The sequence below is a fragment of the Hippopotamus amphibius genome, chromosome 7 (genome assembly GCF_030028045.1).
Source record: "Hippopotamus amphibius kiboko isolate mHipAmp2 chromosome 7, mHipAmp2.hap2, whole genome shotgun sequence".
In the NCBI taxonomy this organism is placed as follows: domain Eukaryota; kingdom Metazoa; phylum Chordata; class Mammalia; order Artiodactyla; family Hippopotamidae; genus Hippopotamus; species Hippopotamus amphibius.
In genome coordinates this window covers 107,308,495-107,323,948 of record NC_080192.1, presented here as the reverse complement: position 1 = coordinate 107,323,948, position 15,454 = coordinate 107,308,495, and the positions used below count along the sequence as shown (strand labels likewise).

The 15,454-nt window shown below is 35.5% G+C and overlaps 1 protein-coding gene across 19 annotated transcripts in view; it reads right to left on the bottom strand.

Moving 5' to 3' along the window:
- Positions 1–15,454, bottom strand: part of NRXN1 (neurexin 1) — a 1,070,346-nt gene that overhangs the window by 583,308 nt on the left and 471,584 nt on the right. For all 19 annotated transcript variants that reach the window (XM_057740906.1, XM_057740886.1, XM_057740889.1 and 16 more), the window contains one exon: positions 7,264–7,702. In XM_057740906.1, coding sequence (XP_057596889.1) covers positions 7,264–7,702 — 439 coding nt within the window. The remainder of the gene's footprint in view (positions 1–7,263; positions 7,703–15,454) is intronic.

Below are 15,454 nucleotides of genomic sequence, written 5' to 3'. Positions count from 1 at the left end.
TTAGGTTTATAATAGGAACTGAAATAAACTTTGCTAGAAAACAAAACAAAAATACAATTTAATATTCTGTTTTCTGCTTATTACTATGTGTTTCTTACTTGGGTTACTGCGATCTGGGAATTTCAGAAATTAAACAGATATATGAAAAAATAAATCTTGGAGCAAAATTTAAAAGTTTGATATTACTAAATAATGGCCAAGAGAGGGGAGAAAAGGGTACCTCATATACTGCAGATAAGAGTGTGGACTGAAACCGCCTGTTAGTAAAATAACCTGTCATTATCTTTAAAATTAAAAATGCAATTAACCCAGCAATTCCACTTTCCAGAATCTATCCTACAGAAATTCTGACCAATATGCATAGAGATATGATATGAAGGCTTTCATTATAAATTAGTTTAAAACAGTGAAATTTTTTAAAAAGTAAAAAGTTAAACGTCCATCAATAGAGGGGTGACTAATTCAACTCGAGGATGGAAGATGTCTTAGAGGACTGGGACGGGGAGGGTGGGGGGGACTCGAGGGAGGGTGGGGGGGGACTCAAGGGAGGGAGGGAATACGGGGATATGTGTGTAAAAACAGATGATTGAACTTGGTGTACCCCCCCAAAATAATAAATAAATAAAATTAAAATAAATAAATAAAGTCCAAAAAAAAAATAGAGGGGTGACTAAGTAAATACTGATTATGTTCAAATTAGGGATATATGATGTCACTACAAAGAAAGGCATAGAAAAATTTCTCAGTATTTTTTTGAGTCACCCAATAATTGGTGAAGAGTGATTTTGTTTATGTAAAAAAGAAGCTCTACATTTATTTTACTTTATATGTGTAATTATAGATATGTTGGTGCATAGGAAAATATCTGGGAATTTTTCAACACCAAATTATTTTCCCTATGGAGGTGAGAGTAAATTGGGTAGGGGAGTGCTCAGCACTCCACGGTAACAGCCACGGTGGCTAGGTGTGGTCAGCTAAATGCCTGTTTCCTAAGGATGCACCAGACACCATGGTCCAGGGTCTGCCCCTTGGCCAGGTAGGCCTAGAAAGGAGAGTTAGTGGATTTAGAGAGAGAGGTTCCACTTCTCAGAGTTTGACTGATATTCACCAAGCCCACAAGACCAACGTATAAAATAAGAATGCCAAGTTATTAATTCTCTATGAGAAAATTAACTATCACAGGATATGGAATGCTTCCTTAGGGATGCCAATTTATAACCCAAATGTGTATCCATTCATTTGATAGGAGTTTTAATAATATTAGCCTAGGATGGCCTGATACTCTCCTTCATCTCAATTAAGACGACCTGCCTCCACAGACGTAGAGAACAAACACATGGACACCAAGTGGGGGAACACGGGGAGGGTGGGGGGGATGAATTAAGACATTGGGATGCCAAATTGTACACTCTAAATATATGCAGTTTATTGTATGTTACCTGTATCTCAATAAAAGTTCTTTAAAAAAAAAAAAAAGATGACTTGCCTCTATCTCTATAGCAGGGGTGAAGTAGTCAAGTTCCTTGGCCAGTGCCTAGATGGGTACTACCAATGTTTGTCTCTGTGACTTTCTTTTCTACAGACACTGTATATGTTAATACATTTGAGTCCTATAACCCTGGAAGACTGGTTAAGGTGCCGCTGCAAGGCTCTGCTGATTCTTAGATGCTGTTTTCATAACTCCCAGAGAAAGACTTTCGTTACTTAGATACTTTTGAGTAAAAAAGAGTTTATGACATCATATTAAACAAATAGTCTGAAAAAGTAAGTTTGTACTTCAATTGCAATGATATAAAATATATGTACATTTTAACAAAAAGTAGAGGAAAATGTGCAAAACAAAATGTTTTGAACAGACGACTTTCTTCCTTTAAAACACATTCAGAATACATAAATAAATGGGTCAATTTAATAAAATCTAAAATAACTATGCAAAATTGACTCCATCTGGTCATTAGGATCATCAAATAATTGATAAGTTATTGATAAGGTATTTTAGTCTTACTGTGGATGGGTAGTGGTTTATGGACATGGGTACAAAATAAAGCATCATACATTTACTTAATGTTATTTCAAATGTATGCAACTGGCTACTAGGTAGAAGTATGGGAGGATTGTTTACAGTCAGGGGGCAAATTCAAATCAAGACCTAAATGGAGAAATTGTCTAATAGTTGTTCAAGTAGAAATGCGTAAGTGTGGTGATTCATGAATGGTATACACAGAAATCAGTGCTGGTAATAGATAGCTAGAAAGTGCTGTTCACATCAAACAGTGATTACTATAAACCTCTAATTATGTGCTCTGGAGAAAGCCTTGTGCTTTTCCCTCTGTAATTTCTAGTTCTTAAACTGGAACTCTATGACTTCAAATCTCAATGGCTTCTTAGCTGTTAAATGTAGGCTTACCCATGAATAACTGCTGATACAATCTGCTATACCCTGCTGTACACAAGTAGAATATGACAAGAATAATGAGTTTTTTCTTTGATTTCAATGTGTAATGATGGTTTGCAAAAAAAAAAAAAAGGCAGTTTCTATAAAAATACTTGAGAGGATCCCCTTGACTCAGCCAAAGAGAGCTTAACACAAATTTAAACAATATCCATGCCCCAAGAAAACAGTCATTAACCTCCTCCTAATTTTAGCACAATTCACACTTTAGCTAAATACCTAGGAAGCTGTCTTGTGTTGAGTTTGGGAGCAAAAGAGAGGCAAAAAGGAACCCTGGAAAGGCAGAAGGGGTTAGTAAGAAGCTGTACATCCTGCAAAGTTTGTAGAGTAATGAGCTCCCTCAATCATATTTATTAGCTTAGCAACTTAGGGGTTTTGCTCTTTTAAGTAGCTACACTATCTATGGCACATACCCACTTTTTGTGGCACTCAAGCCGTACATTCTGATCCACCAAATCAGACTGGCACTTTGTATTATTCCTCCTTTGCCAATTTAGTGCAGGATCTGAAAATGCCATTTGTAGCTTAGTCCACTTAGCCTCCCATGTCACCGGTCATAGACTAAGCAGGCGATGGAAGAAGCTACACTGCACGGGGAGAACAGCTGTGGCCAAACAGTATTAGTCAAAGTTAGGTAAGTTAGTCAAAGTGCTTCTTTCTTTCCCCAAGTCACAGAATGGAAGAAGAGACATATAACCCAATACAATTAATTGTGCTGAAAATGAAGTTCTGGGAAAAGTCTTCAGCTGAAGACAATATTTCTCACCAAGCAAAGGGCTCATGCACCCACCTTTTAGTGAACAAAGTACAGAAAGACAAATAACCAGAGACATGGACATCCTGAGTGACGGCCTCCCAGTAGCACGCTTACTGTGGCTACATATCCCAGCCCTCAGAAAGAAGTGAACGCCTTCCCCCAGGATGAATGTTCCTTCTACTTACGTTGTTTGCTAAATGATACAGGGAGCTCATGAACAAGGATGAACAGCAGTCCTGTCCTCATAAAAGGTTGTCATTTTTGTACTAAGCTTATCACAGTTCTCTACCAATTGTTTAACTTTCTCACTGCATTTTTTTTTTTTTTTGACGTCTGGGCTTATAGGATAGAACTGTATTCATAAAAGAAGAACAACACCTGTTATCCTATATTGTTTAAACTGCTTTCAGGAGGTAATGCCATTCCTTAAAAAGTTCCATTTACAACTAAAAGAGTGCTATTATTCTTTAAGAGTAATGCTGATGTTATTATTTTTAGAATATTGGGATGGGCTGGCACTGAGCCATTCAAGTTTTTCTTCTTTATATTTTCTTACACCAAATATGTATTGAGCAACTGTTATTGCATAAGAAAGAACCAGGACTGGTGGATATAAACATAAATAAGATAGTTCCTGTCACACATGGGTTCCCCTTATAAACAGGGGAATATAAAAAATTCAGTCTGTCCACCAAATATAGTTTTAACCCCATCTCTGAGCAAGACAGCCAAAATTTATTAGCATCAAATTAATAAGCATGGCTTTTAGTCCTACTTACTTTAGTATGGTCCATAGGAGAAAGAATAACTCCTAGCTCTGGGCTCCCTATACTTTAATAATGGAGATAATATGGCTCATTAAATGTTTTTAAATATTCATCTAAGGAGGATCCCAGGCAAAATCAATACATATGACCTTCATTGTCCACGAGTCAGAAATCAGCCCACATTGCCCTCTTGTCATATCAATATCGTTTCCCACATTATAGCAAGTCATTTTCATATAGCCTCTGAATATAACTGATGTGAAATGGATGAAACTAATTATTTCTTGAAATTCTATGTTTCTTTGATTTAACTGAGCTATAAATCTTAGTATTTCACCAAGCCTAACTCAGAAATATCCTTTAAGTAAAATAAAAGCTAGTATAGCTATTCATTCAATCTTTAAAAAGCTGCTTTATACCAAACCAATGCAGTGTGCAAATATAGAACTTAATTAAAATACTCTATATAAAATATTAACAGCTGCAGTTATTAAAATTACATTAAACTCCCTTGAGCTAGGCCAACATAATGAGCTCTCTCTTTTTTTTTTTCAATTTAGTAAAGACAAAACTTGGTTTAGTGAATGAGCATTGGTTTTCATATTGTTTGTTCCAATTCACTAACCTGAAATCATAATCAAATAAAAGTACTTTACCATCAAAACACAACCAAGTATACTAAATCTTTCCATTGGATTCTGACAAAAACCCCACATTTTGTTTATCTTCTTTCTTACTATAAATAACACTCTCTTAAGGTATCTCTTTCTTCTTCCCATCCAGTTTGAACTTTGTAAATTAAAGTTATTTTCTGCTCTTATCTTTTCCAATGAGGGTATAAACAGGGTAGTTAATAAACTTTTGGTAATTTGGATGAATTAAAGAGTTTAAACAGAAAAAGTAGATTTTCCTCGGCTTGAGGATTAAGGTATTTATCTGATCCTTATTGTAATAGGTCATCCAAGGAACTTCGGAAACTAATTAGATTGCATCACCACTTAAGACTGGCAAGAAATATCCAGGTAAAAATCATCATTACCAAATGAATAATGAATGGTTTTATTTTCCTTTTTATATTATTTTGAATTTACTAAAATTTTGACATTAACCATGTATTTCTTCATATAGTTAGAAACTACCTCATTTATCTGAAGAGTAGCATTTTTTGCCCCTCTGAACTTCTGAAAGATATCCACTTGATCAGCTATGTTTTAAATTGTTATAAAGTCTGACTACAATTATACATATTCTTGAAAGGCATTTTCAAAATTTTATTCTAGATGTATTTTAAGTCAAGAAATAGCATCCATATAAGTTACTATTTCAAAACACAAGATTAGTGCATGTTCCCATCCTCCTTTTAAGTTTTCTGTCTGAAGGCTCTTAAGTAGCAAATTAACTGCTAATTCTGGTACAAATAGGCTGGGGGAAGTCAAGGGAGGCCCTCTATTGCTATATTTCTGTACTCCTATCAATGAACTCTTCTTAGCTTAAATCAGAAAACCAGAGAAGAATCCAATTCCTAATGGAATCAGCATACTACAAGAGACAAGAAAAATATTTTACTATCTACTCTCAATCATCTAAGATCCTGGAAAAAATGACAATGTAGCACAGATCACACAGAACAGTAACTAATTTTCCTTTTGAACTTCTTCAGGGAAATGAAAGAATGTAGGGAGACCAAGTTTCCAGAGAGGGATGAATCAGAAACAGAGTCTCCAAGGTATCCTGGGGCTCAGAGAAATGGGTTCTGACCGTCCTTCAACTCTCCATTCTTACCCCTAGCTCCCTCCCAATTTTCAGAGATTTCATCTCTTTATTTTCGTGGGCAAAAAAGGTACTTCTAGGGAGGCAAATATGACCTTCTTGATCGATAAACAGGAAAAGGAGGCATGAATAATTGTAAAATAGGAAACTGCTCTACTGCAGGAAGCCAGAAATAAACAAGTGACGCAGAAAGCTGTGAAAGGTATGTGAGAAGGAGAGCTCCCCCCAGGACTTGAGCATGGCCCTTCTAAACTAGGATGGTAATCACAGATTCTTGGATCTGAAAGAAGCCCTAGGTGTCATCTGATCTGTGGTTCCCAAATTTGGCTGATCATCAAGTCCTCCCGAAAGCTTTGTGAAAATATAGAATGCTAATCCCATCGCTACTGATTCCCTGTCACAGCGTCTAGGATCCAGTGAATGCTGGGTCCTTCCCAATATACTTTACAGAGAAAGAAATCCAGGCCCATAAAAAAAGGCCTAGGCCAAGCTTACCCTGCTGTTTAGTGGAAGATCCAGAGTGGATGGTATAGCACAAAGCAAACAAGGGAGAGGGGGGAGAGAGAGGAGGAGAGTGGCTAGGTCTAAACTCAGCCCTCTTCAATTATACGAAGATAACGTGATCTGTAAGTGAGAGGCGCACAATCAGCATGAACGCTCAGGGTGAAGAAAGTAAAAGACATAATACACAGTTGTAGACCTGAAACAAATTGCTTCTCTCTCTCCCTCTCTCTCTCTCTCTCTGGGTTTCCACAAACGCAATTTCCTTTGCCGGGATGATTCTTGCCCCCACAAACCTAATGCTATGCAACTCCCTCAGCCCCCTAATCTACTTCCACATTTCAGAGTAAGTAAACGTTGTTTCTTTAGGCCTTCAGTACACACATCCCCTCCTCCCCCACCTCACACGCACAACTCCAGAAAAAAGAGTGCAGCAAAAGGAAGCCGGAGAAATGAATTCTTGTTGGTGGAATTCTAAATCTCTTTCATCAGAAAAGGAAGCTATTTGGAAGGCAGTAGAGTTTTGCCTGCATCCTTGAAATCCTACTATATTGATTAAAGTGTTTTTGATACCATAGACCTGCCTTGGATAAAAAGTGTACTGTATTAAACTAAGGATTTGATATATGAATCATTGAAATTTTTTTCATATTTTATATTTGCCACTTCGGGCACCTCCAAACATCCAATGATACAAGAGATAATTGGGAACATAAGAACCCTGAATTTTGTCATTTGCAAATTCAAGATAAAATTTCTTGCAAGATTTGGCACTTGATTATCCATTTAATGTTCATTTAAGAAGCTATTTTAGAAGCCATTTGAGCATTTGGGGTTTGATGCCCAACTATGATGATTAATTAGCTCCTTCTGATTCTTATATGATGTGAAACAGAAATAATAACAATTTCCTTTACCCTAAAGACAGAAGTGCAAGAACTCTTTAATGTCTTGGTTTTAATTCCTTAGGAATGGTGTTCCAGCAGATAAACAGCATTAAAAAAATGATAAATTACCTGACCGTCCGTCCCTCTGGAAGTCTACATGATACCATTCTCCATCATTCACTTTCTTCTGCAGGGCTTTGATTTTGATTGTACCTGACCCCATGTCCAGGAGGAGGTAGAGGTGGCCATCCAGCATCTCAATAGCAAAGAAGTCAACCTTTATCATCTGTGGGTGCTTGGCATCTTTTTGGTGTCGTGGCTTGCCATGACTAAATAAGATGAGGCCATTTGGCTCTGTTGTGCGGAAATCAAATGATATGGAGCCTGTTTTCTTTGCATTCCATTTAGGCAAAGAGATGAAAGATTCTGGGGTTTCAAAGGTGATTGGGTCCAAAGTTGCGACATTCTCACATTTAAATGCCACCACTCCATGGATCTTCATCTTTGGGTCTCCTTGCTTGGCAAGTCGAGATAATTCCAGCCTTACATCATTATTTTTATACACAACCTGTAGGCAGAGGATAGCAGTGAGAAACTGGGCCCATATTTTAATATTTCAAACTTTCCATCAGTTCATGTAACTTTCAAGTAGATCATGAAAAGACATCAATGTTTGGTGCCTTTTGATGTACAAGACAGCTTTTTCAGCCAAATAAAATCCCAGTATCAATTCATTGAACATAACTATTCTACTTTCATTCAAATAATGTTGTGTACACACACACACCTGTAAACTCAAATAACTTGATTAAATGTGCATAGAACTTTATTTCAAGCACGTGTAGACAAACTTATGAAACCATTTGCATTTGTTAGCTGGCTATCATGCTTTGTTTATTAAATATAAGTACTGAGGTTTTTCAGTTTCGCCATCACTAATATATTTGAAATTAGATACTTTTGTATACCAGTCCCCTAAAATAAAGGATGACTATTTTCTATGGTCTATATGTCCATGGTGCATATTAATTTTGTAAAGTAATCACAATTTGATGTAGAAAACATCTTGAATTTTCTCAGAAAAATCATCAAATATGACTTAGATACAGGAGCTCTCTTTTTCCCTGCCCTATATTAATAACTTTGAATAAAGTTAGCTAACTCTGGAACTTGGTGTTTACCCTAAATCCATTCAATCTATATTACTAATATTCTCTTTCACTTTTCATGTATACAAATGCAGAACAAAGTTTGTCCTGTACCCTCATTTCCAAAGGCACTTCATCTAAAGTGGCTGAGTAGTTCTCACAGCTTGTTAATAGTCCTAGGGCTTTGGGGGGACTCCAAATAGCACTTTGGACAAATCCCCTGGCAGAACTCACAATATCATGCATCTGTTATCACATCACCTTAATAAATCCATAACTATTTCGACATAAGAATAAAGAGAGATTCATACCCTTTCTCTACAAAATCCATATCATGGATAATTACACTTCCAAAAGACATAAGTCATACTGACTTAAGGATAAATTAGTGATCTATGTCCAGAAAACTACCTAAATTCTTTTATGAAGGCACTCAAAATTTCACAGCAGCCAACACTGTCAGTTTCTAAATTCATTTATCCATGTATAAAAATATACTTGTATAACATAAAAAATAAGCCTGTGTCTGCTTAGTGCTATAAAGTTAACCAGGTCAAGACAGCTGTTATTTCTTCCAAACCCATGGCCAAATTGAGCCAAACGTGTGGCTGATGAATTTCCTGATAGGATTTGTTAATGAATACTTTATTTTTCATAGTGATTGAGTGCCAGCTCTGGCATCAGACTCCCTGAGTTCAAATTCCAGCTCGAGTACTACATAACTGTATGATCTCTAAGCCTTGTTTACAGAGAGATAATACTTTACAGGATGATTGTAATGGTTAAATAAGAAAATCTACATAAAGGCAATCAATCTAATGCCAAGCACATTGTAAGACTTCAATAAATATCAACTACATCAAACTGCATGATAATAAATATCATCTCTTTATTATCATCTAGTAGACACAGAGATATTACTTCTAAATTAATCCATTATGAGAAGATGTTTAGAAATTAAGCACATTCATGTAATTGGTATTTTTTACATGATTTGTGCCAATTAAATAAATCACATCTTTTCATTGCTAGTCCTGATGTTTCAGTTTACCTTTCTCTTGAAGAAGGATTATTATAAAGAAAACCATATCCCTTATTCTTTGAACAAATACATATAAAGTTTTAACAAACATCTATTGACAGCAAAAGAAGAAAAAATGAACTTAAGCAATAATAAAAAGGAATTAGATTAATTCTTAAGTATACGTCCTTGAAAAGAGAAAGAGCTATTAAGCCTCAGGAAAGTTTATTTAGGATTGCCTTTCTTTGGGAATCTTTAGAAGTAGATAAAATGCTTTCCAGGGGTGATTTTCCAAGTTTTATGACCTCTCACCATGATTTTCAAGCTACCTAAACCTATTTATTTTTCATTTTTCCTGGTGATTTATATCTTAATATATGGAGATTCCTTTGACATAGATATTAATCAGGAATGAGTATTTTTTGACCCAAATGATGCAGATGATAATGCTGATCAATGCTAACACATTGCAGTGAAATAGAACCACAGCAATGGAATTGGATGTTTCTGACATGAGCAAGGGGGTATAAGACTGGGTATATAGCCTCAGGAGTCCCACATCAGCTACCAAAAAGTTGAACAATGTAGGGTTAGGGCAATTCTAGGTGTGGATTGTGAATTTCACTGAGAGATTTATAATCTCATGAGTGAATTGGGTGCCCTGTTGATTCAGGGAGGTTCAGGGAGATGGAGAAGAAACGTCAGGATTCTTTCGTTCATAATACTTAGGGTAAGCTATGCACAGCTTCCTCCCACCAAAAAAGGGAAAATGAAACTCTACCAGAATCTATGCTTTATGCAGGCAAAAGCCTTGCACCAAGATCAGTGCCTGGCACAGAGCAGACACTCAGTAAATACTTGCTGAGAGTTGAATAACATTTTTTCTTCACTTTTTTAACATAGTTCCCAGAGTATAGAATATTATTAATAATATTTACCAATATAGTTAAAATATACCAGAATGTGGTATTGTGGGCCCATCTCACAACCTGGCTATAATTTTTAGTCAGTTTTTCTAGGAAAATATGGAAATTTGCGTACATGTTCAGTTGAATATGGCAAGCTGACCTATCACTTTCAAACTCATTTTACAGGGTATAAACTACTTTTAGAGTAAAAACACCTGAGTTAAACTTCTCCAGCAGTAGAATAATTTTCTTAGAAGAACTATCTGGAAGAGAAGCACAATGTGGTTTTTTTTTCCTTCTCATTTTGTATTCTTTGAAAGGCAACTCTAGAAGACAGAAGAGCAATATTGGATAGGCAGGCTGATAGCTCTCAGATCTACACAACTGCTTCATCTGACCCAGATTTCAAAACCACTCTACTTTTCTAAAGTTAGACTTACTCTTAAAATGAGCAGAATATAGTTCAATTATAATAATAAGGAGTAGTCAGTAAGCACTCCAAAGTTTGGGGTTTTTTTGCTTCTTTCTGAGATAACATGGTTTTCAATCATTTATATATCTTTTTTCTTATTTATGTTAAAAGTTGTAATTTATTTAATATTCTCAACTTTCAACAAATCTCCATACACTTTATCATCTTAACAATCGGTGATACTACTACACACCTATTTGGATCTTTTTTTGGAATCAATATTTCTTTAGGGATATTGATTTTCATTTTTTTTGAAGAGTAATTCAAAATGTTGAATTTCACTTCCCTGCTTCATGTAATTATAGAGTAAGTCCCAAAGGAATACAAACATAAAAGGGGGTCTTAGGTTTTCTTGTTATTTAATTGCTGGGTTTTGTTTGTTTGGTTTTGTTTTAGGTGCCATACAACTTCCACACATTGCTATGATGATCTTTTCCTTTTCTTTCAACATTTGTTAGAATTTTCCAAATGTCACTCACACTTAAATAGGCAAGAATAAGAGTAGCATGTTTGTGTTTTTATATGCCTAGGCTTGAAATTTGAGGTAGACAGTCATCATAGAGTATTTTATTTGATCTTGATAATAATCCTAAAAAGGCAGGGGAAATAAATAAGCTAAAGAACAGAAGTTTGGTAGTCTGGATACAGACTTAGTTTAATAGCAAAGCTTTTACCTAAGTCAGGCTGCCTAACCTCTCTCTGTTTCATTTCTTAATTTCTAAAACAGACATCTAAAAAGGAAAGGCATGTCAAATCCATAAATCCTTGAGATTTTCCCCTCAGTCTCTGTGATTTGGAGCAAGGGTAAAATATGCCCTATTGTTCCTTCTCTCTTTGGCTTTTTCTGGTTGTGGTTCTGATGCCAATATATTATTCCCTATTCTGAGATGTATCGAAACCGTAACCCATTAGTAAAGAGAATGTTCACCACATCTTCAGGTAGACAGACATGCCTCAAGAATTATATCTATCTAAGGTTGGTACAGATGATATTGAGGAACTGGTGGCTGACAGATAAATCTCTTTCCACAAGAGGTACATGTGTGTGAAATAAGCAGATCAGTAGGAAAATATCTGCCACTCGGCTCAAGACTTTTGTTAGCAATACGTTTTCGCTTAGAAATTTTAATAGGGCTCTTGAATTAATTAAATTACTTAACAGTCATTGATCAAGACTTTTCATATGTTAACTATGAGAGTAGGAAGGGTGAAAAAATGAGCACTGAAGTCAGAGTCGAAGTTCTGCGCAGAGACTCGACTCTGACTTGACCCTCCCTGAGAGAACACGGATGACTCCTTTTAACATGAGTCTTGGTTTTCTCTGTCTTTCTTGGGAACAATCACAAGTGAGGTCTAAGAATCTGGTTCTCAAGTCAGATTTCAGAGACAATTCCAGCTCACCCTCTTGCAATCCCATGATTTTGTGGAAGTCCTTCAACCTTGCAGAGGCTCAGTATTATCTGTAAAATGGGATAATAATATCTACCACATTAGGGTTATTGTAGAAAATGAATACTCGTTCAATTCAAGTGCTAAGAACAGGGCCTGGCCCAGAGTGAGCACTCAAGTAAACAGTAGTTGCTCTTATTAATGTGGTTGTTACCATTATGAATAACAATATTATCATTCTTACAGTGAATTAATGGAGTTGTACAATCTAACAAGGGTAACAGCTAACAAGGCACATGGTAGATGATTGGTCAGTGTATTCAAGTAATTAATAGAGCTGCCACCAGCAGGATCAAAGACATCAGAACAGACTAGGGCTTTCTTTTTATTTTCTGATAGCCCTATTGCCGTTTGAAGTACACTGAAGGCTTGCTTTGTAGATGAGGTTTCTCAGCCAGAAAATAAATACAGGAAGCTGGTGATCCTGAGTTCCGCTTTCACTCCTGAGAGGGGTTTTACCTCATCAAACAAGAACTACCCACCCCACCACCACTTCAACAAGAATCAATTCAGATTTGTGGGGGGTTACTTTCTGCCAGGCCATGTTACAAGATATTTATTCATATTATATGTTTACTCCCCACAAGTATCCTAGGAAATAGGTAACATTATCCTATTTTATCAATAAATGTATGAAGGCACAGAGCTCATTGAATGTCTTTCATTATGACCATATCTAATACTCTGAATACCTAATGACCTTAACTTCAAATTTTGTCTTTGTCTCAGCAGGAAATTTCACTTAGTTTCTGATAGCAGTTGCAAGTAGGAGATTCACAACCCAACAGTTATTTGCCACCATGCAAAAGAATGACCTTGTTATAAATTACATGGACTATTCTAAAAAGAAAACAGTATTTTTCCTTCCATTTGTCCTGATTAAAATATCTCTAAATGAATTAAGCAGAGGAATTTTTTCATGTGACTATTGATTAAAATGTCTCTTCAATCCCGGTGTAGGCAGAGGGGCTAATTTCTCTGTTTCCAGGAGTATAATGTGGTTTTTAAACAGGTATGTCATTTAGGATATTATATATACATATATATACACACACACACATATATAGACATACAGTCCCCCCTCGGCATCTGCGGCAGAACACTCCCCACTAATCCCATATCAAAATCTGCAGATGCTTAAATCTCTTATATAAAATGGCATAGTATTTGCATATAACTTATATACATCTTTCCATATACTTTAAATCATCTCTAGATTACTTATAATACCTGATACAATGTAAATGCTATGTAAATAGTTGCCAGTGCATGGCAAATTCAAGTTTTGCTTTTTGGAACGTTTTGGTATTTTTTTTTCCCTGAATATTTTCCATGCTTGGTTGGTTGACTCTGTGGATGCAGAACCCACAGATAGGGAGGAACAACTATATTCTAGAAGTCCAGGAGGTTTAAGAATTAATCTAAAGTGACTGTTTTAGTTTTACTTTTTATTTGTTTTAAATGCACTTAATGCATTTACTCTATTAAAGAAAAAGTCAGAATAGTTCAAATATCCACATTTAATTCTTCTTTTCTCCTATCTGTGATCTGTCCATGCACCATCTATTTATATCAATGTGCTCATTTCAAAATACAACCAAGCGTGAGCCAGTAAGTGAACAGTACAAGGGCCACTCAGGCAAGTGGGAAGTAAATGGCATTTGTTTTGCTGTGACCGAGACAAGAAACAGCTGGGAAAAGGACAGGACCTGCATCACAACTTTCATCCCTAACATTAACATCTATTATTTTGAAATAATTTTTCAATCCCCACACTTTCAATATAATTAGATGAGTACTTGTTAGGTAAGATACTGAAGAAAATGCAATTTTACTGAAGAAAATGCAGTTTTAATCACTTCCCTGTATACATGCCAGTCCCATAAAACTTGAACCACTGAGAATATGCCAGTTTTAATTTCTCTTGAATATTTGCTATATAGGTATGTGTAAACTCTATGTGGACGCATACACACACAGAGTTTACACATTTCCCAATGTAAATGTGTTTAAATGTAGTACGTCAAACCTGCTATCACTAATGTTCAGAAAAAACATACATATATATTAGAATAGACTGTATATCTCTAGATAGATAAGCAGACAATACATATGTATATATACCATATACACACCAAAACATAAACACACATATATTTTATGTACACTAAATACATTTATATTAAATGCAAATATATTTATATATTAAATACAAATATTTAATAATTTCAGAAATTAGAGAGTTCTTGGCTAAAATATATAACTGGTCTTAATGTCTTGGGTCAAAAATGTCTTGGCCTAAAAACAAATTTTAGCACTTATAAGCTTAGTGCATTCCAAAGGAAAGTCTGGTAGCAAAAAAAAAAAAAAAAAAAAAAAAAAAGGAGTCTTTTATGATTAAGATTAAAAAAATTAAACAAACCTTCCTTAGTGTTCCTGCCACCATGAAGAGATAATTAATCATTGCACTCATTATTGTCCTATCATCTACCCAAGATCAAGTTTCTTATACTAGTTACTTTCTTACACTGAGAGCCTAGCACAGAACTTGCTTATAATAAAAAGGTTAAAAAAATGTTTGTTGAACTTAACTTATCAAGGGACTAATAGGATTTAGCTTTTCTGAGAATGTCACACCACAAAAGTTTTCATATAATGTGAATATGTCCATTGAAGCAGATAGGCATCCAGGCGCAGGGACTTCCGTATTTGAAGTGGATCAGAGAAAGGGCAGCAGATGGGAAGGAAAATGTAGGAGATGTAAAAGCCCTGTACAAAGTAGCTCAAAACCTCTTTAAAAACAAGATTTAGGATTGAAGAAACTCAATCTTAAGGAGAGTTACATAAGGCATTTTGAAAGGTAAGAGTCTTGGTGGGGGAGGAGGAGTTGGTGGTTTTTTCTTCTTCTAATTCTATTTAGAGATTATGTGTAGAAAAAATGTTCAACTAAATTGAAACTTTCCCCATACCAAAATATATTTTTTATAATATAGCAAACTAATTATGGAACATGAAAACAGACTCCAATAACATCATTTCTCAATAAAGGCATATGACTCATTTAATTTGCAACCAAAAATTAGTTGAAATGTAAAGAGAAAAAATATTTTGCTTAAGCAACGTAGGGAAAGAAAGATTTCTTTTGCATAGTTCCAATTAAGCATGACCAAATACATCTTATTCATAAAAAGAAGGAAAAGAAAAAGGAAAAGAAAAACCTACTTGCTTTTTCCTTCCTTCATTCCACCATCAGTGAACTGCCTCAAGCCGGTAGACAACATCGGGTACCATCTGTACATGTTAACCGTAGGAGCTAAAAGAC